The sequence below is a fragment of the Gobio gobio genome, assembly GCF_949357685.1.
Source record: "Gobio gobio genome assembly, chromosome: 20".
Lineage (NCBI taxonomy): Eukaryota > Metazoa > Chordata > Actinopteri > Cypriniformes > Gobionidae > Gobio > Gobio gobio.
This window is the reverse complement of record NC_137113.1, coordinates 45,776,996-45,797,727: the sequence shown is the minus strand read 5'-3', so window position 1 is coordinate 45,797,727 and position 20,732 is coordinate 45,776,996. Positions and strand designations below refer to the sequence as shown.

Genomic DNA, 20,732 nt, shown 5'->3' with positions numbered 1-20,732 from the left:
CTGTACATCTGTTGGTGGCATTGTTTGTGAAAATGTATACGTCTATTTACGTCTGCTAACTATCATTGCGTGCATTTATAACGTCACATGCCTGCGCGTTGAACGCGATTTTTCTTCAATGAGGGGGAGAAGGAGGCGGGATGTATGAGGACGGATTACTACAGCACTTGTATCATTGCTCTGATTGGCTAAAGAACACAGAGTCAGTCAATGTATCGGACAAAACAGCGACCATACATATAAAGAAACGAAGTTGCTTGTCATATTTTCCTAACAAGCAACCACATTTTTTAAAATAAGCCCAAAAAAACGCAACACATGATTTTTTTTACGCGACTTGCCAAAAAAAGAAGCCCAAAGTCACGTGTTATACGCGGACTTGGCAACTATGATTAATATCTGCTACAACTTTATTTTGATCATGACTCTTCTACAGACATTATACTGACTATAAGTAACTGCAAGTACAGGTTAGTTTATTCTACTACTACTACAGTCTGCTAGTTGACATGTAGCTGCAGAGTTACTTATAGCTAGTAGAATGTCTAAAGTGGACCATCGAATAAAGTGGCTTTAAGTAAAGTGTTACTGCTTTTTCAATAATAATAATGATGATTATGAATCTTTGTATATTCAAGAATCAGGATGCATCAGCAACTCAATGTTTCACCGCTAAAGTGCACCATAAACATTTAGATAACTGAATTCTGTGTTAGCTCAAGAAATGCACCGAATAAAATAAATAAAACCGCCGAACACACAGCAGTTCCCCAGCCCCCAACAGCCCTTTCCCATGTCAGATCAGTCAACAGAGCATCTCCTCCCCAGAGAAGAGCCCTTAACCACAGTCTCCGCCTGACCAGCATGCTTCAGCTCCTTTGAGTCAAACAATCGTACCTTTTCCATGCAAAACAAACAATAGCATTGTGTTGTGACTCAGAAAATTAATACGATCCGAAAACAATGGAGACGTGATTTACAACTGCACAGACTGAATCTATGAAAACTGAGATTCAGAAACACCTTTAACATACTGTGCGGAAATACTCAAGATGTTCTGGGGCTTTTAAATATCTAGTAAATATCTAACAATGGCACCATTGCATGGGGCATAAAATGACAAGTGCTACAAAAAAATGGGATCTAAACCAATGGGAAAAGCCTGGCATTATTCGGGAGATTTTCATGCTTGTGTGTGTTTGCGTGGCACTCAGAATACAAAAGCATGGAGAATGATTGTGACCCCGGTCCTGGCAGCCGCTGGATCTTCTAACCCTTGCCTCCACAAAGTTTAGCTATTAAGTTAGTTATCTGCAAGTGAGGATTTCCCCAAGTATCAGGTCCTCTGAGATTGATGCATCTGGTGTGCTGTTTGTTTGCGCAAGTGCAGTGAGGTGTTTAGAAAGGACTAACAGAGCAGGCCGTCTCCTTCTGTCAGTCTACCGTGAGAAGTCAGTGGGAATGAGAGAAACAGAAGTGAAGTGGTGCTGCTTGAGTTGAACTGGGACAACAAAAGCACTTTCTACTCACTGGACGTACTGTATGGACTAGCGTGCGCCAGATTTTGTTTTCTTATCCACTCTGGGACGTGTTATTGAAGATTTGATGGTTTGAAGCCAATACCTCTGCAGCATGAATTCGGTGTGGTTTGAGAACTGCATGTGCTGTGTTGGGGTTCATGGCCAATCTGTTGGAGTAAGAGACATGGCACAACATTAGTCTTCTATACAAGCTCAATCCCTCAAGTGCATCATGGGGCAGGGCTGCTGTAAGCCACGGAGGCACAAACCACCACTACCCCAAGGTAATGCCTTTATTCATGCACTTATATAGCACCATTTTCTTTAAAATACTGTTACAGCATTGATGGAGTATGGGTCAATACTAGAGCTGCCCCTGACCAGTAATCGTTCATTTAAGCCATTAGTCGACTAATCATGTTTATATTAAAAGGTACATAACACACACAGTTTCTGCCAATCTCATGCTAATCTTGAGTATCTATAGAGTAGTATCAGATCCTTCATATCTCAGAAGAGTCTTTAGTTTTATCAGATATAGCTATACCGACTCTTTCCAAAAACAGCCGAGCTCATGGAGGCGTGCAGTGGGCGGAGCTAAAGAGTCACGAGCACACACACACACACACACATTTCCAAACTACATCATCGCATTATCCTTGGATAACTTTCGATTCACTATACGTTTGTGTTTTTCACATTATATGCACTAACGCGCCGATTGCCAACAAAACACACACATTTGATGCAGTTTCACTCACCGCCCGCGGTTTCCACTCATGACCGTGATCTTTTATCGCTTGGACCACTCCATCTTTCAGTTTCAAACGATTTGCAAACCCAGCATAGAACTGGGCCTTGTTTAGAAAACATTTGTCACGGGGAACAAACACACACATTTGCACAACTCCGTTGCTGCCCCGGAAAGAACAAACTGCATCCACTGTTCCCTTAACGCTGGGTTATTTGGGAAGCTGAACAAGGTTATCTTTCCCTCACAACCAGAAACACACTTCTTTAGTGACATTGTTGATTGTGTGGTCTAAAAACAAAATGACAGCGCTGCCAACGACTTCTGTAACTCCAACGAAGCTCGTTGATGGGCACACTCTTGCTCTGGTTGATTCTTGATCGTGTGTGTTTGTGTGTGTGTGTGTGTGTGTGTGTGTGTGTGTGTGTGTGTGTGTGTGTGTGTGTGTGTGTGTGTGTGTGTGTGTGTGTGTGTGTGTGTTCATCTGGGAGAAGTACCCATACAAGGAATTCCGCCCTTTAGAACGTCATACAGGGCCATACTTGGAAAAAAACTTTCTGAAATGTATTCGAATCCTGAAGGAGTGTTTTTGGAACAGAAATACTCTGTCATATGTCCAAATCGTTTTTTGAAACGTTGGCCATGTTTAGCATGAGAAATGAGAATCAACTCTTAAACAGTGTAAATGAGTCAGAATGCATGAAATAGCATTAGAAATCACCTTTAAATGACTTAAATACTAGGGGCGGAATATATACCTCGCACTCAAGCGCACACAAAGCTTGCCGCAAAGCACGGGCAAAAGTAATGATTATGAATGTGTTGGAAAAAATAGCAATGAGACAATTTAACTGTTTATTAATAAACTAGTGTTTTCTGAATCAGTGTCGGCTACAATGATGAGGTTGATGATGCTGACTCGTCATCTCCGCAGTGAATGCGCCTATACATGCACCCTTTTGTGCTGTTGTTATTGTGTATTTTAAGTTGAAAAAAATGCAAGCGATCGTGCCGGTGCCTCCATGTCATGCAGTAAATCACGCTATACTTCAGCTGCCTTCTTGTCTGGCTATCACCAGACCAAGCTCAATCTTTTAAGATTGAACATTGGTCTGAGGAGTCTGCTCTGTGTTTTCTACTGCACAAGAGGCGTGATCAACGGGCATAGTTCAAATGACTCTGTACGCAAATGGATAGTCCTTCAACCAATCAGACCAACGAACCATCGCTTCTCTATCCGTCATTGTGTTAAACCCGCCAATAGCGCGCCAGGTGGATAAGCCGGTTTGTGATTGGTCATTACAAACACATGGATATGCACCTAATAATAGCGCACATTCATCTGGGTTAACGCTACAGCAAGCTGCCATGTAAAGTTGCTACTTATATGTTTCAGATGATAAGCCCTATTTGAGGTCGATGGATGATAGGCAAACGTTTGGATTTCCTGCATGATTTCGCCACTTCCTGTTGAGTTTTTTTTTCTGCGACTAACCGACTAATAAAATCTTGGTCGACTAAGCCTCTTCTCGTCGGCTATTAAGGGGCAGCCCAAGTCAATACAAAAATATACAAAGAGCTAGAAATGCTGGGTCATGATGATTTGTTATTTTCGTACAGAACAGTTGCATTAGGGATGCAAAAATATAGAAATAGTTCTTGAAATAGTAAGGCAGATAATCAAAATGCTGTCCGAAATTGTAAATCCTATACTCTTTTGAACTTCATTTTCAAGTTGACAAGTAAAAAATAAAATCAGATATTGAAAAAAATGTACTTATGGTAAGAGAAGTAGGGATGCACTGATAAGAAATTTTTGGCCGATACCGGTAACCGATAAGTATTTATATTTTGAAGCTGATAAAGCCGATAAATCTAAATCAAAATTTGCATATCATTTTTGAGAGTCTGATTACAAAAACAAAAGTCTTACCATTATAAAGCCATGTCCCAAACACACAATTATGATGCTCTGATTATAATTTGATGTAGTCTATATGACAAGACTTGTGCTGCACATGTTGTATTGAACTGTATTTACCTTTTTGAAGTGATCATATTTCAAGCAATTCAAAACCATATTGGCGTACAGTGTGCATCTGAAGTGTCTTAGCTGAAGGAAATCATACATTGTTTATCGGCTTTAATATATCAGCCAAATTTTCTTTTCAGGCCGATAACGTAAACATTAAAAATGAACATATATCAGCCGATGCCGATATTGTGGCCAATATATCGTGCATTCCTAATAAGAAGATGAATAACTTTTTAGTATTTTTGTAACTGTGTATACACATACCTGCAACTCTGGACTGCGAAAAAGGTGGCAAAAGGTTTCTTGGAATCAGCAGTTTCAGGAAATTCTGATATTAGAACAGAACGACATGTTGTTTAGGTTGCAATGTACATTTAAACCAACACCAATGTCTATGGTAATATCCTAAACTGTAAAATGATAGTAAAAACGTGATTTGAACAACTTTACAGTTCAAATAATAGTTTTGACAAAAAAAAAAACCTTTTGTAAAATGTCAAACCTCACATTTCAATCTAATACATGTATGTATGTTACAAATAATTGGTCTGAACAAAATTGGCATATGGGCTGAATGAAAATGCAAATTCGCTCTCTGACAGTAGGTGGTGCTTATGGAAAGGCAAAAATATATACACAAAAAAAGAGCAGCCAGTTCTTTTCAGATCATATAACCACCCGCCACCTCAAATAAAAACACGGATTTGCACAAATCATGTGTGTATAGAAAAGGTTAGAATTGTTTGAATTGTGAAAAATAAGCCCTTCTATTATCAGATACCAATAATTAAAAAAGATAGTGATATATTCACCAAAGTGCAATGGGTGAGGATAGTCTCAGCTTAAATAAAGTCCCCAGAATTCACTTAATCAAATAACTGTTGGATACTTTCGCCGCAAGCCCATTTTCTTTTCCCTCCCATGAATGCTAAACAAAATGCCACACCATGGTGAGAAATGAGGGGTCTTCATTATGCCTCCAGGTCGGCTTCCACTCCGCGTGAGAGCGCTAGCCTCAGATGTCTCGCTGGGTCCGATTGTCTTATTTATCTTAATTGCATCAGTACTTTGTTTTGCCAGTTCGGTCGAGTCTGCTGTGAACACTTATCGTCTCATTACTTATTCCTCCAGTCATTGTATCTGGCCGGAAGAATATTGGCTGTTCAGAGCTGCTTGTTTTGCCTTTATCATTGTTAAGCTTTAAACTGAAGTCATTATGAAGGCTGTTCTATGTTTTATCCTTTACTGTTGCAGACCTAATGGGAATTACTTTGGCTCTTTCTTTCTAGGTCTGCTCTAAGTTATTGTGATTTGTGAAGTGTTCAGCTGCTCATGCCAATGAAGGCCGGATAGAGTGAACCCCAGTGTGGACTCCTGAACTATATCTTGGCATGACATTTACTTATAAAAGATACATAACAAAATTACCTTTTTTTCACAATTGTGAGATATAAAGTCAAAATTACGAGATATAGTCTGAACTGTGAGTTATAAAGTCAGACTTGCGCGATATAAACTCGCAATTGCAAAAAAAAAAAAGTCTTTATTACCCTCAGAATTGGACTTTATACACTGTAAAAACTTTAAAAAGTAAATGACCTGGTTGCCTTAAAATTTTGAGTTCATTGAAATTAAAAAATTTGAGTTAATACAATGAAGGAAATTGGTTTAATAAATGGCAACACAGAAACATATTATTGTATCTCTGAACCACATAAATTAAACAAATTTGATAAATCATGAAATTTCACAAGTTTCACTGCATTATTACAAATAAAACACAATTACGCAATATGTTTACAAAATCTTTTAATAATATTTTAATAAAGGATGATGTCGATTCTCAAAAACGTTCATTGTATTAACTCAAACTTATAATTTCAATGAACTCAAAATTAAGGCAACCAGGTAACTTACTTTTTAAATGTTTTTTTTTTACAGTGTACTTTACATTTTGCGACTATTTTTCTCACAATTCTGACTTTATAACTCGCAATTGCAACTTAATATCTCACAATTCTGACTTTATATCACACAATTCTGACTTAATATCTTACAATTCTGACTTTATATCACACAATTCTGACTTAATATCTCACAATTCTGACTTAATATCTTACAATTCTGACTTTATATCACACAATTCTGACTTAATATCACACAATTCTGACTTAATATCTCACAATTCTGACTTAATATCTCACAATACTGACTTAATATCTCACAATTCAGACTTAATATCTCACAACACTGACTTAATATCTCACAATTCTGACTTAATATCTTACAATTCTGACTTTATATCACACAATTCTGACTTAATATCACACAATTCTGACTTAATATCTCACAATTCTGACTTAATATCTCACAATACTGACTTAATATCTCACAATTCTGACTTAATATCTCACAATTCAGACTTTATATCACACAATTCTGACTTAATATCTTACAATTCTGACTTTATATCACACAATTCTGACTTTATATCACACAATTCTGACTTAATATCTTACAATTCTGACTTAATATCTCACAATTCTGACTTAATATCTCACAATTCTGACTTAATATCTCACAATACTGACTTAATATCTCACAATTCTGACTTAATATCTCACAATTCAGACTTTATATCACACAATTCTGACTTAATATCTTACAATTCTGACTTTATATCACACAATTCTGACTTAATATCTCACAATTCAGACTTTATATCACACAATTCTGACTTAATATCTTACAATTCTGACTTAATATCTCACAATTCAGACTTTATATCACACAATTCTGACTTAATATCTTACAATTCTGACTTTATATCACACAATTCTGACTTAATATCTCACAATTCTGACTTAATATCTCACAATTCTGACTTTATATCACACAATTCTGACTTAATATCTCACAATTCTGACTTAATATCACACAATTCTGACTTAATATCTCACAATTCTGACTTAATATCTCACAATTCTGACTTAATATCTCACAATTCTGACTTAATATCTCGCAATTCTGACTTTATATCTCGCAATTCTGACTTTATATCTTACAATTCTGACTTAATATCTCACAATTCAGACTTTATATCACACAATTCTGACTTAATATCTTACAATTCTGACTTTATATCACACAATTCTGACTTTATATCTCACAATATTGACTTAATATCTCACAATTCTGACTTAATATCTCACAATTCTGACTTAATATCTCACAATTCTGACTTAATATCACACAATTCTGACTTAATATCTCACAATTCTGACTTAATATCTCACAATTCTGACTTAATATCTCACAATTCTGACTTAATATCTCGCAATTCTGACTTTATATCTCGCAATTCTGACTTTATATCTCGCAATTCTGACTTTATATCTCACAATTCTGACTTTATATCTCACAATTCTGACTTAATATCTTACAATTCTGACTTAATATCTCACAATTCAGACTTTATATCACACAATTCTGACTTAATATCTTACAATTCTGACTTTATATCACACAATTCTGACTTTATATCTCACAATATTGACTTAATATCTCACAATTCTGACTTAATATCTCACAATTCTGACTTAATATCTCACAATTCTGACTTAATATCACACAATTCTGACTTAATATCTCACAATTCTGACTTAATATCTCACAATTCTGACTTAATATCTCACAATTCTGACTTAATATCTCGCAATTCTGACTTTATATCTCGCAATTCTGACTTTATATCTCGCAATTCTGACTTTATATCTCACAATTCTGACTTTATATCTCACAATTCTGACTTTATATCTCACAATTCTGACTTAATATCTCACAATTCTGACTTAATATCTCACAATTCTGACTTAATATCTCACAATTCTGACTTTATATCTCACAATTCTGACTTTATATCTCACAATTCTGACTTTATATCTCACAATTGCGACTTTATATCACACAATTCTGACAAAAAATAAACTTGCGAGATGAAAAATTGCAAATGCGTGAAAAATAAATTTGTGAGAGGAAAATTCAGAATTACCTTTTTTTTTTTTTTTTCTGTGCCGGAAACCAGCTTCCATAATTAAGACATAGGGAGATATGCATCTTTGAGTAATAAACTGTTATGTAGTGGTGAAAAACAGGTAACACCATCAATCATCTCACAGATTGCCTCTCTTTATTTCTGTCTCAGCTGGAGAGAAAGACAAGACTGCGATGAGCCATGAGTCTTTTCTGCTCATGGCCAACTCCCAGAGTGACATGGACGATTGGGTGAAGGCCATCAGACGGGTCATTTGGGCTCCATTTGGAGGAGGTAAATACCAGGTGGACCACAAGCACAGCTACCATGACAAGCCACACACACTTATAACATACTGTAGCCTATAGCTGGTTAGAAAACCCCTTGTGATTAACTTATCTCTGAAATTGGATATTTCTTGTAAGTTCACATGATAGGCTATGAGTGTTAGACATGGTCTAAGCTCACAAAAATATCACCGAGCAGAGGATGCCTCACTATCCAGAGATTAAATTACAAAGGCCCTGTTATTAATAGAAAGTTCAAACAAGTAATGTAAGCAAGTCCAAGATATCTGCTCTCAGTTAGAGACAATATGGCAACGAGTCTCTACTTCCATTAGCAGCTTGAACAGTAAAAAGCTGAACAGCATGGCAATGTTATCTTTTGACGTACAGTAACCAAACTGACGCCAAGATTAACTGGATTTTTAAAGACCGTGCTTTTAAATTTAGTTTGGACCGATATGATTAAACTTAAGACAAGCTTGTGGACTATATATTCCTCAAAACATTATTTCTGTTTGGTCTTTCTGTCGTTAGTACGGTTGAAACGCATCAATAGTTCACGCGCCTTTCTACCACAAACAAGATTACCTATGAGAACCCGGATGCGCTGACAGGACATCGATGGAAAGAGAATATATACGTGAAAAACGAGAGTTTCTTTCTACTTCGCGTTCTTTGAAATATTTCGATGCCCATTGTCTCGCTTCGATGCCCAATCTCATTGTCCCAATCTTCCCGCTGCTGTACTGTCGTTTGGAGTAAAGCTGTCAGTCCGAAAACTGCAGGTGTGGTAAGAGTGAAACGGCATGAACAAAGTCACGTGATCAGTTACCACAAACTGATTTTGGTACTATAATGTTTTGGTAGTATGATTAAACATACAATCAAATATATACAATTTGTTGTGAATTTCAAGTAAATATTAGTGAAAAAATGTTAATTTTTTTTAAGGTGTAAAAATTTGTGTTGTCAAACGATTAATCGCGATAAAAGTTTGTGTTTACATAATACATGTGTGTGTACAATTATTATATATATATATATATATATATATATATACATATATACACACATGCATGAATATATTTAAGAAAAAAAATATTTATTTATCAACCATTTATATTTATATATAAATTATATATATAAATATAGGCTACATGTGTGTGTGCATTTAAATATAATATATAAAATAATAATTATACACAGTACACACATATTTTGTAGACAAACTTTTATTTTGGATGCGATTAATCATGATTAATCAAGCTTAGCTATCGTCACACTTCACATATATCAGTGCATTAACTCCTTTAGTTGCCAATATCTGGGTTTGCTGTTGAAAAATCCATCTAGGCCGACGGATAATGTTGCTACCAGGTTTTCTCTCCGTTATACAATGGTGATACTACAGTAGGTATTACATGATTACCTTACACTCTTAAAAATAAATGTCATGTCAAGTCACCTTTATTTATATAGCTAGCGCTTTATACAGATTGTTTCAAAGCAGCTTTACAGTGATGAAATTATGCATTTCAGCTGTTGTTCAGCAGAAGTCAGTTCACTGTTGATTCAGTTCCGTTGTAAAAATCATCAATTATTAAATTAGTTCATTTCATCTAAAGCAGTTCTGCAAAAAATGTTATCGTCCAGCTCAGTTCAGTTTTCATACAACAGCGCCAGTACAGTCAGATCAATAATATTGTTGAAGTTTTAGTGTAGTGATACCACAGAATAGTTATTTTAGGTTCCCCAAAAGCTCTTAAATGAACCATTTTTCTTAAAGGCACAGTATGTAAGATTTTTGGATTAAAATATCCAAAAACCACTAGAGCAATGTTATATATTTTGTTGACTTGTGTACTTACATTATCCCAAATGTCTCCAAGAATGTTTAAATCCAGAGACATAAGCAATTTAATACATAAGCGTGGACCGTGTCCCTGCGTCGCCTAACAATGACATCATACCCGCGTTACCCTCGATTTGGAAACACCAAAGCCGCTTTAATAAATGATGTGTTTTATTAGACAAGTGGGCAACTGTTTGGATCATTCATGGACAGAAACTAATAATTGTTCTCCAGCTCAACACAGTTAGTCTTTAAATCCAGTGTTGTTGATTTACAGCGAGTACCATGTTTTACCATGCCTAATATGATCTAGCTCACTATAGTAGCATTATAACATAACTTTAACAGACTCAAATGTGTGTAATATGATAAACAGCGCTGCGTTCCCCCACATACGCATGAGTAGAAGTGCTCGTCTGTGATATAATAAAAGCTCTCGAGCCATGTGTCGCGCTCGTCTCTCATTAGCAATCGCGCAAGCTGCCTCGTTCCGCTCCAACGGCTTTCAGCCCCGCCCTGCTTCATACTACAGTAATGTCAATAAATCTATAATACATTAGCTCGTCCATGAATATGATTCTGCCAGAGTCCCATTGGATTCTTTTCCACCGGCTGTAGAGGTGAAGATGACAACTCCCATGATTCCGCGAAATCAAGGCGTTTGTTTTGCCTTTGTTTTGTATAAGTGACCTCTAGTGGCGAAAAATTACATATTGTGCCTTAAAGGGTTAGTTCACCCAAAAATGAAAATTCTGTCATTAATTACTTACCCTCATGTCGTTCAACACCCGTAAGACCTCCGTTCATCTTCGGAACACAAATGAAGATATTTTAGTTGAAATCTGATGGCTCTGAAAGGCCTCCATTGGCACAATGCACTTTACACTCTCAAGACCCATAAAAGGTACTAAAGACGTCGTTACAAAGTCCATCTCACTACAGTGGTTCTAAAATAACTTTATGAATCGGCGAGAATAGTTTTTGTGTGCAAAAAAACCCTAAATAACGACTTATATAGTGATGACGATTTCAAAACACGGCCTCATGAAGCTTCGAAGCGTTATGAATCAGTGAGTCGAATCAGCAGTTTGAATCGCCAAATTTCAGCAGTTTGGGGGTTTGACACGCAATCCGAATCATGAATCGACTCACTGATTCAGAACGCTTCGAAGCTTCATGATTCCGTGTTTTGAAATCGTCATCACTATAAAAGTCGTTATTTTGGGTTTTCTTGCGCACAAAAACTATTCTCGCCGATTCATAAAGTTATTGTAGAACCACTGTAGTGAGATGGACTTTGTAACGACGTCTTTAGCACCTTTTAAGGGTCTTGAGAGTGAACCGTGCCATTGTGCCAATGGAGGCCTTTCAGAGCCATCAGATTTCAACTAAAATATCTTCATTTGTGTTCCGAAGATCAAAGGAGGTCTGACGGGTGTCGAACGACATGAGGGTAAGTAATTAATGACAGAATTTTCATTTTTGGGTGAACTAACCCTTTAAAAACTTTTTTCCACTATGAAGAATATTTTGTGCATTGGAAAAGGATTGTGCAATTGAAAGCTTCCCCAAAGAACCTTTCAGTGAACCGTTCTTAAAATATTTTTTTTTTTTTGTGGGAAGAACATTTACTAATCTAAAGAGTTCCATGGATGCTAAAGGTTCTTCATGGAGCCATTGATACCAACGAATAACCTTTTTAAGAGTGTCGAGTAAATACCATGGTACGTTTTTGTTAGAAGTGTTATTCGTTTTGACTGCTGATGTGCAAGAAAAGAACTGATTCATCTCTACAGGCATATTTGGGCAGCGTTTGGAGGACACCGTACAGTATGAAAGGAAGTTTGGTCCCCGTCTCGCCCCTCTCTTGGTTGAGCAGTGTGTGGATTTCATTAGGGAACAGGGGCTTGATGAAGAAGGCCTGTTCCGGATGCCAGGACAAGCCAACCTCGTCAAGGACCTTCAGGAGGCCTTTGACTGTGGAGATAAACCTCAGTTTGACAGGTACCACCAACTACTCCAAGACATAGAACCAATAAACTGTCTCCAACTGTTGGTACTAACCCTATAATTGCCCTTTGTAGTAACACAGATGTCCACACTGTGGCTTCCCTGCTGAAGCTGTATCTCAGGGAGCTGCCCGAGCCAGTCGTTCCCTTCTGCAAGTATGAGGATTTCCTCACTTGTGCTCAGCTCCTGGCCAAAGATGAGGAGGAGGTTAGTGCCTGCATAATATCGAACATATATATGACATGTAGAAGGGATGGACGATATAGTGTCCTCCACTAATATTAGCACCCTTGTTAAATATGAGCAAAGGCAGTGAAAATAAATCTGCATTGTTTATCCTTTTGATCTTTCATTGAAAAAATTCTAACCTTTCATTGAAGTAAAACAATTGAAAGTGGCGGGAAAATCTCATTATAGCCGCATTTCCACGGCGGGAACTTTCCCAAGGAACTAGAGACTTTGGGGTGGTACTCAGTGTGTTTCGACCGCAGGAACCGGGGTATAAATAAAGTTCTGGGTAAAGATTTCCCCCTCAAAACTGCCCTGCTCGTGAGGTAGTACTTTTTCAAAGTTCAGGAACTTTCGGGGGTGGGACTTGTGCGCTGAACATGCTGATTGGTTGAGCTCATGCAGCATTTTATTTCAACCTAAAAGTCAGTTGCGGTGCGTGCAGTAAGAGTCGTTTGCTATTCGAATCAACAATGGAGTTTAAAAAATTCAACAGATGGACCGACGACGAGGTTCAGGCTTTATTAAAGGGTTAGTTCACCCAAAAATGAAAATTCTGTCATTAATTACTTACCCTCATGTCGTTTGACACCCGTAAGACCTCCATTCATCTTCGGAACACAAATGAAGATATTTTAGTTGAAATCTGATGACTCTGAAAGGCCTCCATTGGCACAATGCACGGTTCACTCTCAAGACCCTTAAAAGCTACTAAAGACGTTGTTACAAAGTCCATCTCACTACAGTGGTTCTACAATAACTTTATGAATCGATGAGAATAGTTTTTGTGCGCAAAAAAACCCCTAAATAACGACTTTTATAGTGATGACGATTTCAAAACACAGCATCATGAAGCTTCGAAGCGTTATGAATCAGTGAGTCGATTCAGCGGTTTGGATCGCCAAAGTCACCTGATTTCAGCAGTTTGGTGGTAGAGGTGGACAAAGTACACAACTCCATTACTCGAGTAAAAGTAAAAGTACCACTGGTCAAATATTACTCCGTTACAAGTGAAAGTTGTAAAAACTATTTTTACTTAAGTAAAAGTACAGAAGTACTTGTTTATAAAAGTACTTAAGTATCAAAAGTAAATTTCCTTTATGTCAATGCATTATTTTGCATTTATTTTATACTTGTATAAAAGTTACAAAGCTGCTGTCACTTTAAGGCAGAATGCACAAATCCTATACACTGATACACACATTCAATATTCCCCCAACTGTTTACGTTCACTTAAGACATAATCAACTTTATTTACATGAATACTTTCCAAAATGAATTGGTCTGTTTAAGTGCGAAAAAAACACAAAAGAAAACTCTATTCAGTACTCGTGCTCTGGCATCAAAAAACAGACTGAACTGAACTCCTTCATCATGCTTTTTCAGATTCATCCATATGTCTATGCTTCTCTTTCTCCCAGACATTTACATTTTTGAACATTTTATGAGAAATTCATCAAGTGTATGCCAACGAAACTAATCTTTAATCTTTTCAGAAAACTGAAACTTACTTTCTAATATGGCCATGGGTGCACACACTGTGCCGAGGAACCGTCTTCTTCCATTTTGCTATAAACTGAAACTGAAATTATTAACTGATAGGCTGTCTGCAAAACAAACAAAAAAAACTTTTAAAGAAGAAAAAAAATCATCCACTGACTTGCAAAGCTGCTACAGAAATGACCTTCGAGGACCTTGGAATAAATGTAGTGGAGTAAAAAGTACGATATTTGTCATTCAAATGTAGTGAAGTTAAAGTCGAAGTTTCCCTAAAAAATACTACTCAAGTAAAGTACAGATACTCAAAAAGTGTACTTAAGTACAGTACTCAAGTAAATGTACTTAGTTACTGTCCACCTCTGTTTGGCGGTTTGACACGCACTCCGAATCATGATTCGACTCACTGACTAGATGCTCATAGTCATACTGGTGTGCTAAAAATAAACGTAAATATAAATGAGAATATACTTTTTACTCATAATAAATTCTAGAGGTGCCAATAATTGTAGCCAACATGCATTGGAGAAAAACATGCATTTCATAATGGGAGTTTCCCCCACTTTCAATTGTTTTACTTCAATAAAAAGTTAGAATTTTGTGATATTTAAAAATCAAAAGAATAAACAATGCAGATTTATTTTCACAGCCGCCTTTGCTAATATTTACCAGGAGTGCCAATATTAGTGGAGGGAACCATATCGGTATCGGCCAATATATATTCATATTTAATGTTATCTGAAAATTTGGCCGATATATTAAAGTTATATCATATATTGGCTATCGGCTTTCAAATATAAAGAAATATCAGTATCGGCCAAAATTTTCATATCTGTGCATCCCTAAAATGTAGAGAAGTGAAAATAAAGGAACAATATTTGGACGTATCTGAAAACACTTACATGATCCAAATGTGTCTTTTCCCACAAATGGTGAGTGGAATGAGGTGTTTAACCCGGGATATGTTTAAACATGTGGTTGTTATTTTCATAAACATTGCTAGATGTCTATGAATAATGTATAAAATCATTTTATAATAAAATATTGAGGGTTGCAAACATCAAACTTGAATGGTTAACATTCAGTTAGATACTTAGTTTGGAATCAAATGCTAGTAGTGAAACACTTACTGATAAGATTTCCATAAATGAAAAATAAGAAAAAAATACTTTGATCATTATAATCTAACACATCTGTTGAATATGAACGCAGCTGCTATGTTGGAAGAAGCTTAATGAATGACCGTATGAATGAATAAAGCTGCCCTGACCTGTTGCTTATAGAATTTGTTTTGTATTGAGCCGTTTGCTGGTATTGATGCCAAATATTTCTGCAGTTATGGTGTCAAAAAGTATGTTTGTGTGCTCATAAAACAGAAAGCTGTTACAGTCAGTATGCGGTTTGCTAGCCAATATTCCTCCCACATATTTCACAGCTGACATGATGCGATGCACAGATTCAGAAGATGCGTGACGCTCAAGTCCAAATGTAATTATACACATAATCAGAGTTGATTTTTAGAAAAGCGTCATTGTCATTAAATATGGAAAAACATCATATTTTCACTTGATTTCAAACCTTAAGATGCTGCGGTAGCTTCAGTGATTTCATGTGTTTCCACAGGGAATACAAGAATTAGGGAAGCTAGTGACGACGCTTCCAGCTGCCAATTACAACCTTCTGAAATATATATGCAAGTAAGTCCAACATAATCATTTCAGACACATTCTTGTCAGTCGTTTTCATGGTTCAGTGCTCAAAGTGAACTCCAATTTTATAGATTTCTGGATGAGGTGCAGTCTCACTCAAGTGAAAACAAAATGGGTGTGCAGAACTTGGCCACCGTGTTTGGACCAAATATCCTTCGTCCTAAAATGGAGGATCCAGTAACTATTATGGAAGGTAAGCTCTTATCGAATATCAAACCAATTCGTTTGTAAAACAAGACACTTCAAAACTGGACACCAGCTGTGCCTAAAGCGTAGCTTATATTTATGGCATGAATGCAAATATAAGATGCGCTACAAAATATTTGAGCATGTATATACCATACACATGTGTGACCCTGGACCACAAAACCAGTCATATGGGTCTTTTTTTTTTTTATTGAGATGTATACAACATATGAAAGCTGAATAAATAAGCTTTCCATTGATGTATGGTTTGTTAAAGGACGATATTTGGCTGAGATACAAAATATTTGAAAATTATATTGAGAAAATCGCCTTTAAAGTTGTCCAAATGAAGTCCTCAGCAATGCATATTACTAATAATAATACATTTTTTATATATTTACGGAAATTTACAAAATATCTTCATGGAACATGATCTTTACTTAACATCCTAATGATTTTTGGCATAGGCCTAAAAGAAAAATTTATCATTTTGACATTTTAACCCGTGCAACTTATGACGTTTTGTGGTCCAATATCATTGCGCCGCTGCACTCATGGTACGGTAGCAGATCTCCTTGATTATTATGCAGGAATGAGTGTATAGTTCCTAGCCATATCGGCCTAGAAAATCACAACTTTTAGTTTTCTGTCGGTCTTAGTACACACTACAGAAGAGTCAAGTTTTAAATAGGAAAAATATCGAAAGTCATTGGTCATTTTCGAGCGAGATGCTAACGGTCTAATCAGATTCAATGATCTATGCTAAGCTATGCTAAAAGTGCTACCGCCAGACCCGGAGATCGGCTGAATGGATTCAAAAACTTTTAACTCTAGGGGAGACGGCAAATGAGACTATTTTCAAAAATAGTGGCGTGCTACTTTAAGGCAGCAACTTTGTTTTTTTTGTAAATGTAATTTTACAGTACAATACTGTTCATTTTACAGTTTTGGAAGTGAAAAAGAACGTCATTGTATAATTTATATTGCAAAAAAACATACATTGACATTCCCAGAGTTCCCTGCATGACACTTAAGCCCTATTCGCACGGGATTAGTAGCCTATTATCTGGGGACCTCTGGTGATTTGTAATAATTGCAGAGAATTCCTGTGAACTTAATCCCGTGCGAATCGGCCATGTCTGTAATTTGTAAAGTAAAAATTCCCCTCAAATTACCTACCATATTTCTCCAAACACCAAGGTCCTGTGATAATATTAGTCCCGTGCGAATCGGCATCTCTGTGATTTGGCCGGGATTAGGCGGATCGTATATAATTTTTGCAAGGTTTTTGTGTCCTGTGCACATTTTTATCTTTCACGAAGAATGGAGCTAGGCTGCATATAATGCGCACCGTTATGAATTCCCGTGCGGTCGCACGGATTATACTTTCACTTTAGAATGAGCAACAATTTCAGAGTAAATTGCTTGAATGGTCTGTTTAATATTATTCTTAATGAAAAACACAAAAACAGAACATATGACAAACTCTCTTAAATGGGCGCTTTTACATTTAGGTTTGAAACTGAATCTTCCGCCGTATATTGTTATTATTGCTCAGTTCAGTTTTTAATTGTAGCGTCTGTTCTCTAACTGAACTAAATTCTTTTTATTACTATAAAACAATCAAAATGATATCGATACGATTGTTTATAATTTCATACAGCTATATCTACAACGAAAAAACATTTACAGACATCATATCTGGGAGATAAGTCAGTAAATTAGAGTAAAATCACAGGCTTGCTTATCCCGTGCGAATGCGCCATGCAAAATTCAGATGTGGGTGGGTAATTTCTAAATCACACGAGGTCCCCAGATAATACTAATCCTGTGCGAATAGGGCTTTAGTCTTAGTTTTTTCTTGTCGTGTATGTACATTAGGGTTTTATGTTACATCTAATGTTGTTAAATTAATGCTTATTGCATTACTTCAGTGTCATGTGTGTTATGATAGTGTTTGTGTGAATGACACTGTGCACCTTTATTAGTATCGATCTTCTTAGGAAGTACATCAGGCTACACGGATACAGCATCACCTTTGCATGTGTGTGTTACAGGCACCTCCCTTGTTCAGCATCTCATGACGTTACTGATTAGCAAGCATGATCGCCTGTATATTGAAAAAGACTCCGAAACATCACAGAACCAGATGGAGGTGAAGGACCAAAGCCAGCAGCATCAGCAGTCCAACCTGGTGGACTGGATCTCTGAGGAGGATCTCCAGACCTGCCCACCCACAGCCAAGAATGACCCTACCAGTAGCAGTGCCTCATCTGCGGATGCCGTTTGCGCCTCCAAGTCGGTGCCTCAGGGAAAGGGAGAGACGGCCGTCAGCCCTAGCAAGCAGGTTAAGACACTCCCAGGGTGGAAGTACACCTTCAAAGGCTCCTCTCCCCGGCCTCAGTCCGCCAAAGTCGCCGGCTCCGCGGTGGATGTGACCACGGCCTCCAGCGGGAACTGGCTCATGAACGGACTATCCTCGCTGCGGGGACACCGACGCACCTCCTCCGGGGAACGCTCCAGAGACTCGGGCTCCTCTCAGAGACTGTCCACCTATGACAATGTCACATCCTCTTCAAGCCTGGGCAGCGTGCTGAGCATAGACAGCACACCTTGGTCCTCCTCCTCATGTGAGATATCGGCCCCAGACTCCGGAGGCGACCCGATAGGGGCCGAAGACGGGCCGAGCGCTCAGGAGGAACGGCTCGAGGAGGAAGCCAAGCCCAATGAGCAAGAAGACATCGGCTGCATTGTGGAGAACCGCGCAAGCATTGTGTTTAGCAGTGACAATGGGAACGTGACACCGGTCATTCGAGTCGTGGATGAAGACGCAGACGAAAGCCCCTCATCTCTGACCAGCGTCGTGACCGAGCTGAAGGAAGAGCTGAGGAAGCAGAAACACACTTATGAATCCAAAATTCAAAAGTAAGGCTAATGTTTCTGGACGGCTTGAATCGCCTTTTTTATATATCATATATTTTAGTAATTATCATAAATTAGGTATCATTCGAAAGCTTACGAGCTCAAAATTCATCCTGTGGAAACCGTTTTGAAATTGGACGTTGCGTTACCATGGAAATTGGACTTTAAATTCTTCTAGCGGGCTCCCCCCCCTAGTGGGCGGCATCATGTTTCATATTACAACATTCATTTTAACTACTTTATAATCGAAATCTTTTCTAATCTTGACAAAACACATATCGTCGGAAAGGTCTGAGTCACAAGGTTCCATATTTGGTGACTGTTTTGTGATGGAAGTGACGTTTGGAAAGAAATTTACAGGAAAATGCATTAAAAAAAAAACAATCAATGGAATTTCAATGACACCCGGTGGCTATTTTTGGTATAGCGCCTAAACAAAATCTCATGGGAACTTCAATTTTTGTGATATCAACTTCAAATTTGGAACACAACTTGGTTAGACATATGGCTTTAATTTTATGGTAATTTTAGATTAAATTTTTTTTGTAAAACATATATTTTATATAAAATAAAAAATATTTAGTACAGTATTTTTTATTTACAGTAAATTTAGACTTCCATAACTTTTTCATAATTTTATATTTTGAATTGCTTTCAGCAATAATCTGCCGAGTGTCTTCTTTAAAACAAGACCAAACTTAGGTCTATATTCCAAAGCATTCTTGAATTACAGCCCTTTAAATTTGGATTTTCATGTGTATTCTCAAAAAGGGGGGTGACAGTTAAGGGGTTAAAAATACACATCTTTCCGGACGGGACTAGGTTAGGGAACCGAGAAGGTTCTCAAACATCCCTCACGAAAATTAACCAAGGTTTTACTACAAACCAAAAGAACATGGTTACTGCAGTTCAACCATGATAACCACAAGTTAACCAGGGTTTTTACTACCATTTGTATGACCACAGTTTTACAACAAATAACATGGTTAAACAATGCGCCAAAAACCATGGTTATACACTCTCACTATAATAAAACCATGGTTAAATTTCGGATGTGGATTTGTAATGTAGTAATGTAATGCGCCATGAAAGTGAGTGAAAGTGAGAGTCTTACTACGCAGAATCGACGCGCTACATGTAAACGATATTCTTTGTTGTATTTTCCTGTCAAAATAACATTTGGAATTATTCAGCTTTTAAGAACAAGCAGAAGATATGCCGGTTTCTCCGGTAGTGGGCGGAGCTAATGCGCAAACACAATCTCATTGGCTGGCGCTCATCTATTACCTTCACTGTTTTGATTTCCGCAAATCAGTTTGAGCGAACGCAGACAACATGATTAATATTCATGAACCAGCAGCTCATTGATCCTTAGTGCGCTGTATATTAGTAGTAGAATTAGTAGTATTAGTAGGTGAAAATATATTCACCTACCATAAAATAGACATCACCTGGTAATAATAATAACATTTAGGAAATGAATTCTGTCCAAATAGTCTCTCTCTAAAAATAGCTAGAATCTGTACGTTTAAACATTTATTTTTGGTGATGGATTACAGTTACACTTTACCTTTGAATGAATTAATGAAAATAATTTAGATTTTTAGCATAATTATTTCTAAAAAAAACTTAGTTCTGAGCATATAGAGAGTCATATATTTGACTAAAGCACTATTGGTGTTAGATGTACAAACCTTGAAAA

At 37.1% G+C, this 20,732-nt stretch overlaps 1 protein-coding gene and 1 long non-coding RNA gene across 2 annotated transcripts in view; both read left to right on the top strand.

Annotated features, from left to right (window-relative positions):
- The window catches only part of LOC307117027, a 527,365-nt gene that overhangs the window by 244,867 nt on the left and 261,766 nt on the right, over positions 1-20,732 (top strand). The window lies entirely within an intron of this gene.
- Positions 1-20,732, top strand: part of arhgap22b (Rho GTPase activating protein 22b) — a gene marked incomplete at both ends in the record, with an annotated part of 50,131 nt that overhangs the window by 29,124 nt on the left and 275 nt on the right. Inside the window, 6 exons of the mRNA XM_079801656.1 lie at positions 8,511-8,633; positions 12,275-12,482; positions 12,563-12,695; positions 15,837-15,910; positions 15,994-16,115; positions 18,166-19,033. Of these exons, the coding sequence (XP_079657782.1) occupies positions 8,511-8,633; positions 12,275-12,482; positions 12,563-12,695; positions 15,837-15,910; positions 15,994-16,115; positions 18,166-19,033 (1,528 nt within the window). The remainder of the gene's footprint in view (positions 1-8,510; positions 8,634-12,274; positions 12,483-12,562; positions 12,696-15,836; positions 15,911-15,993; positions 16,116-18,165; positions 19,034-20,732) is intronic.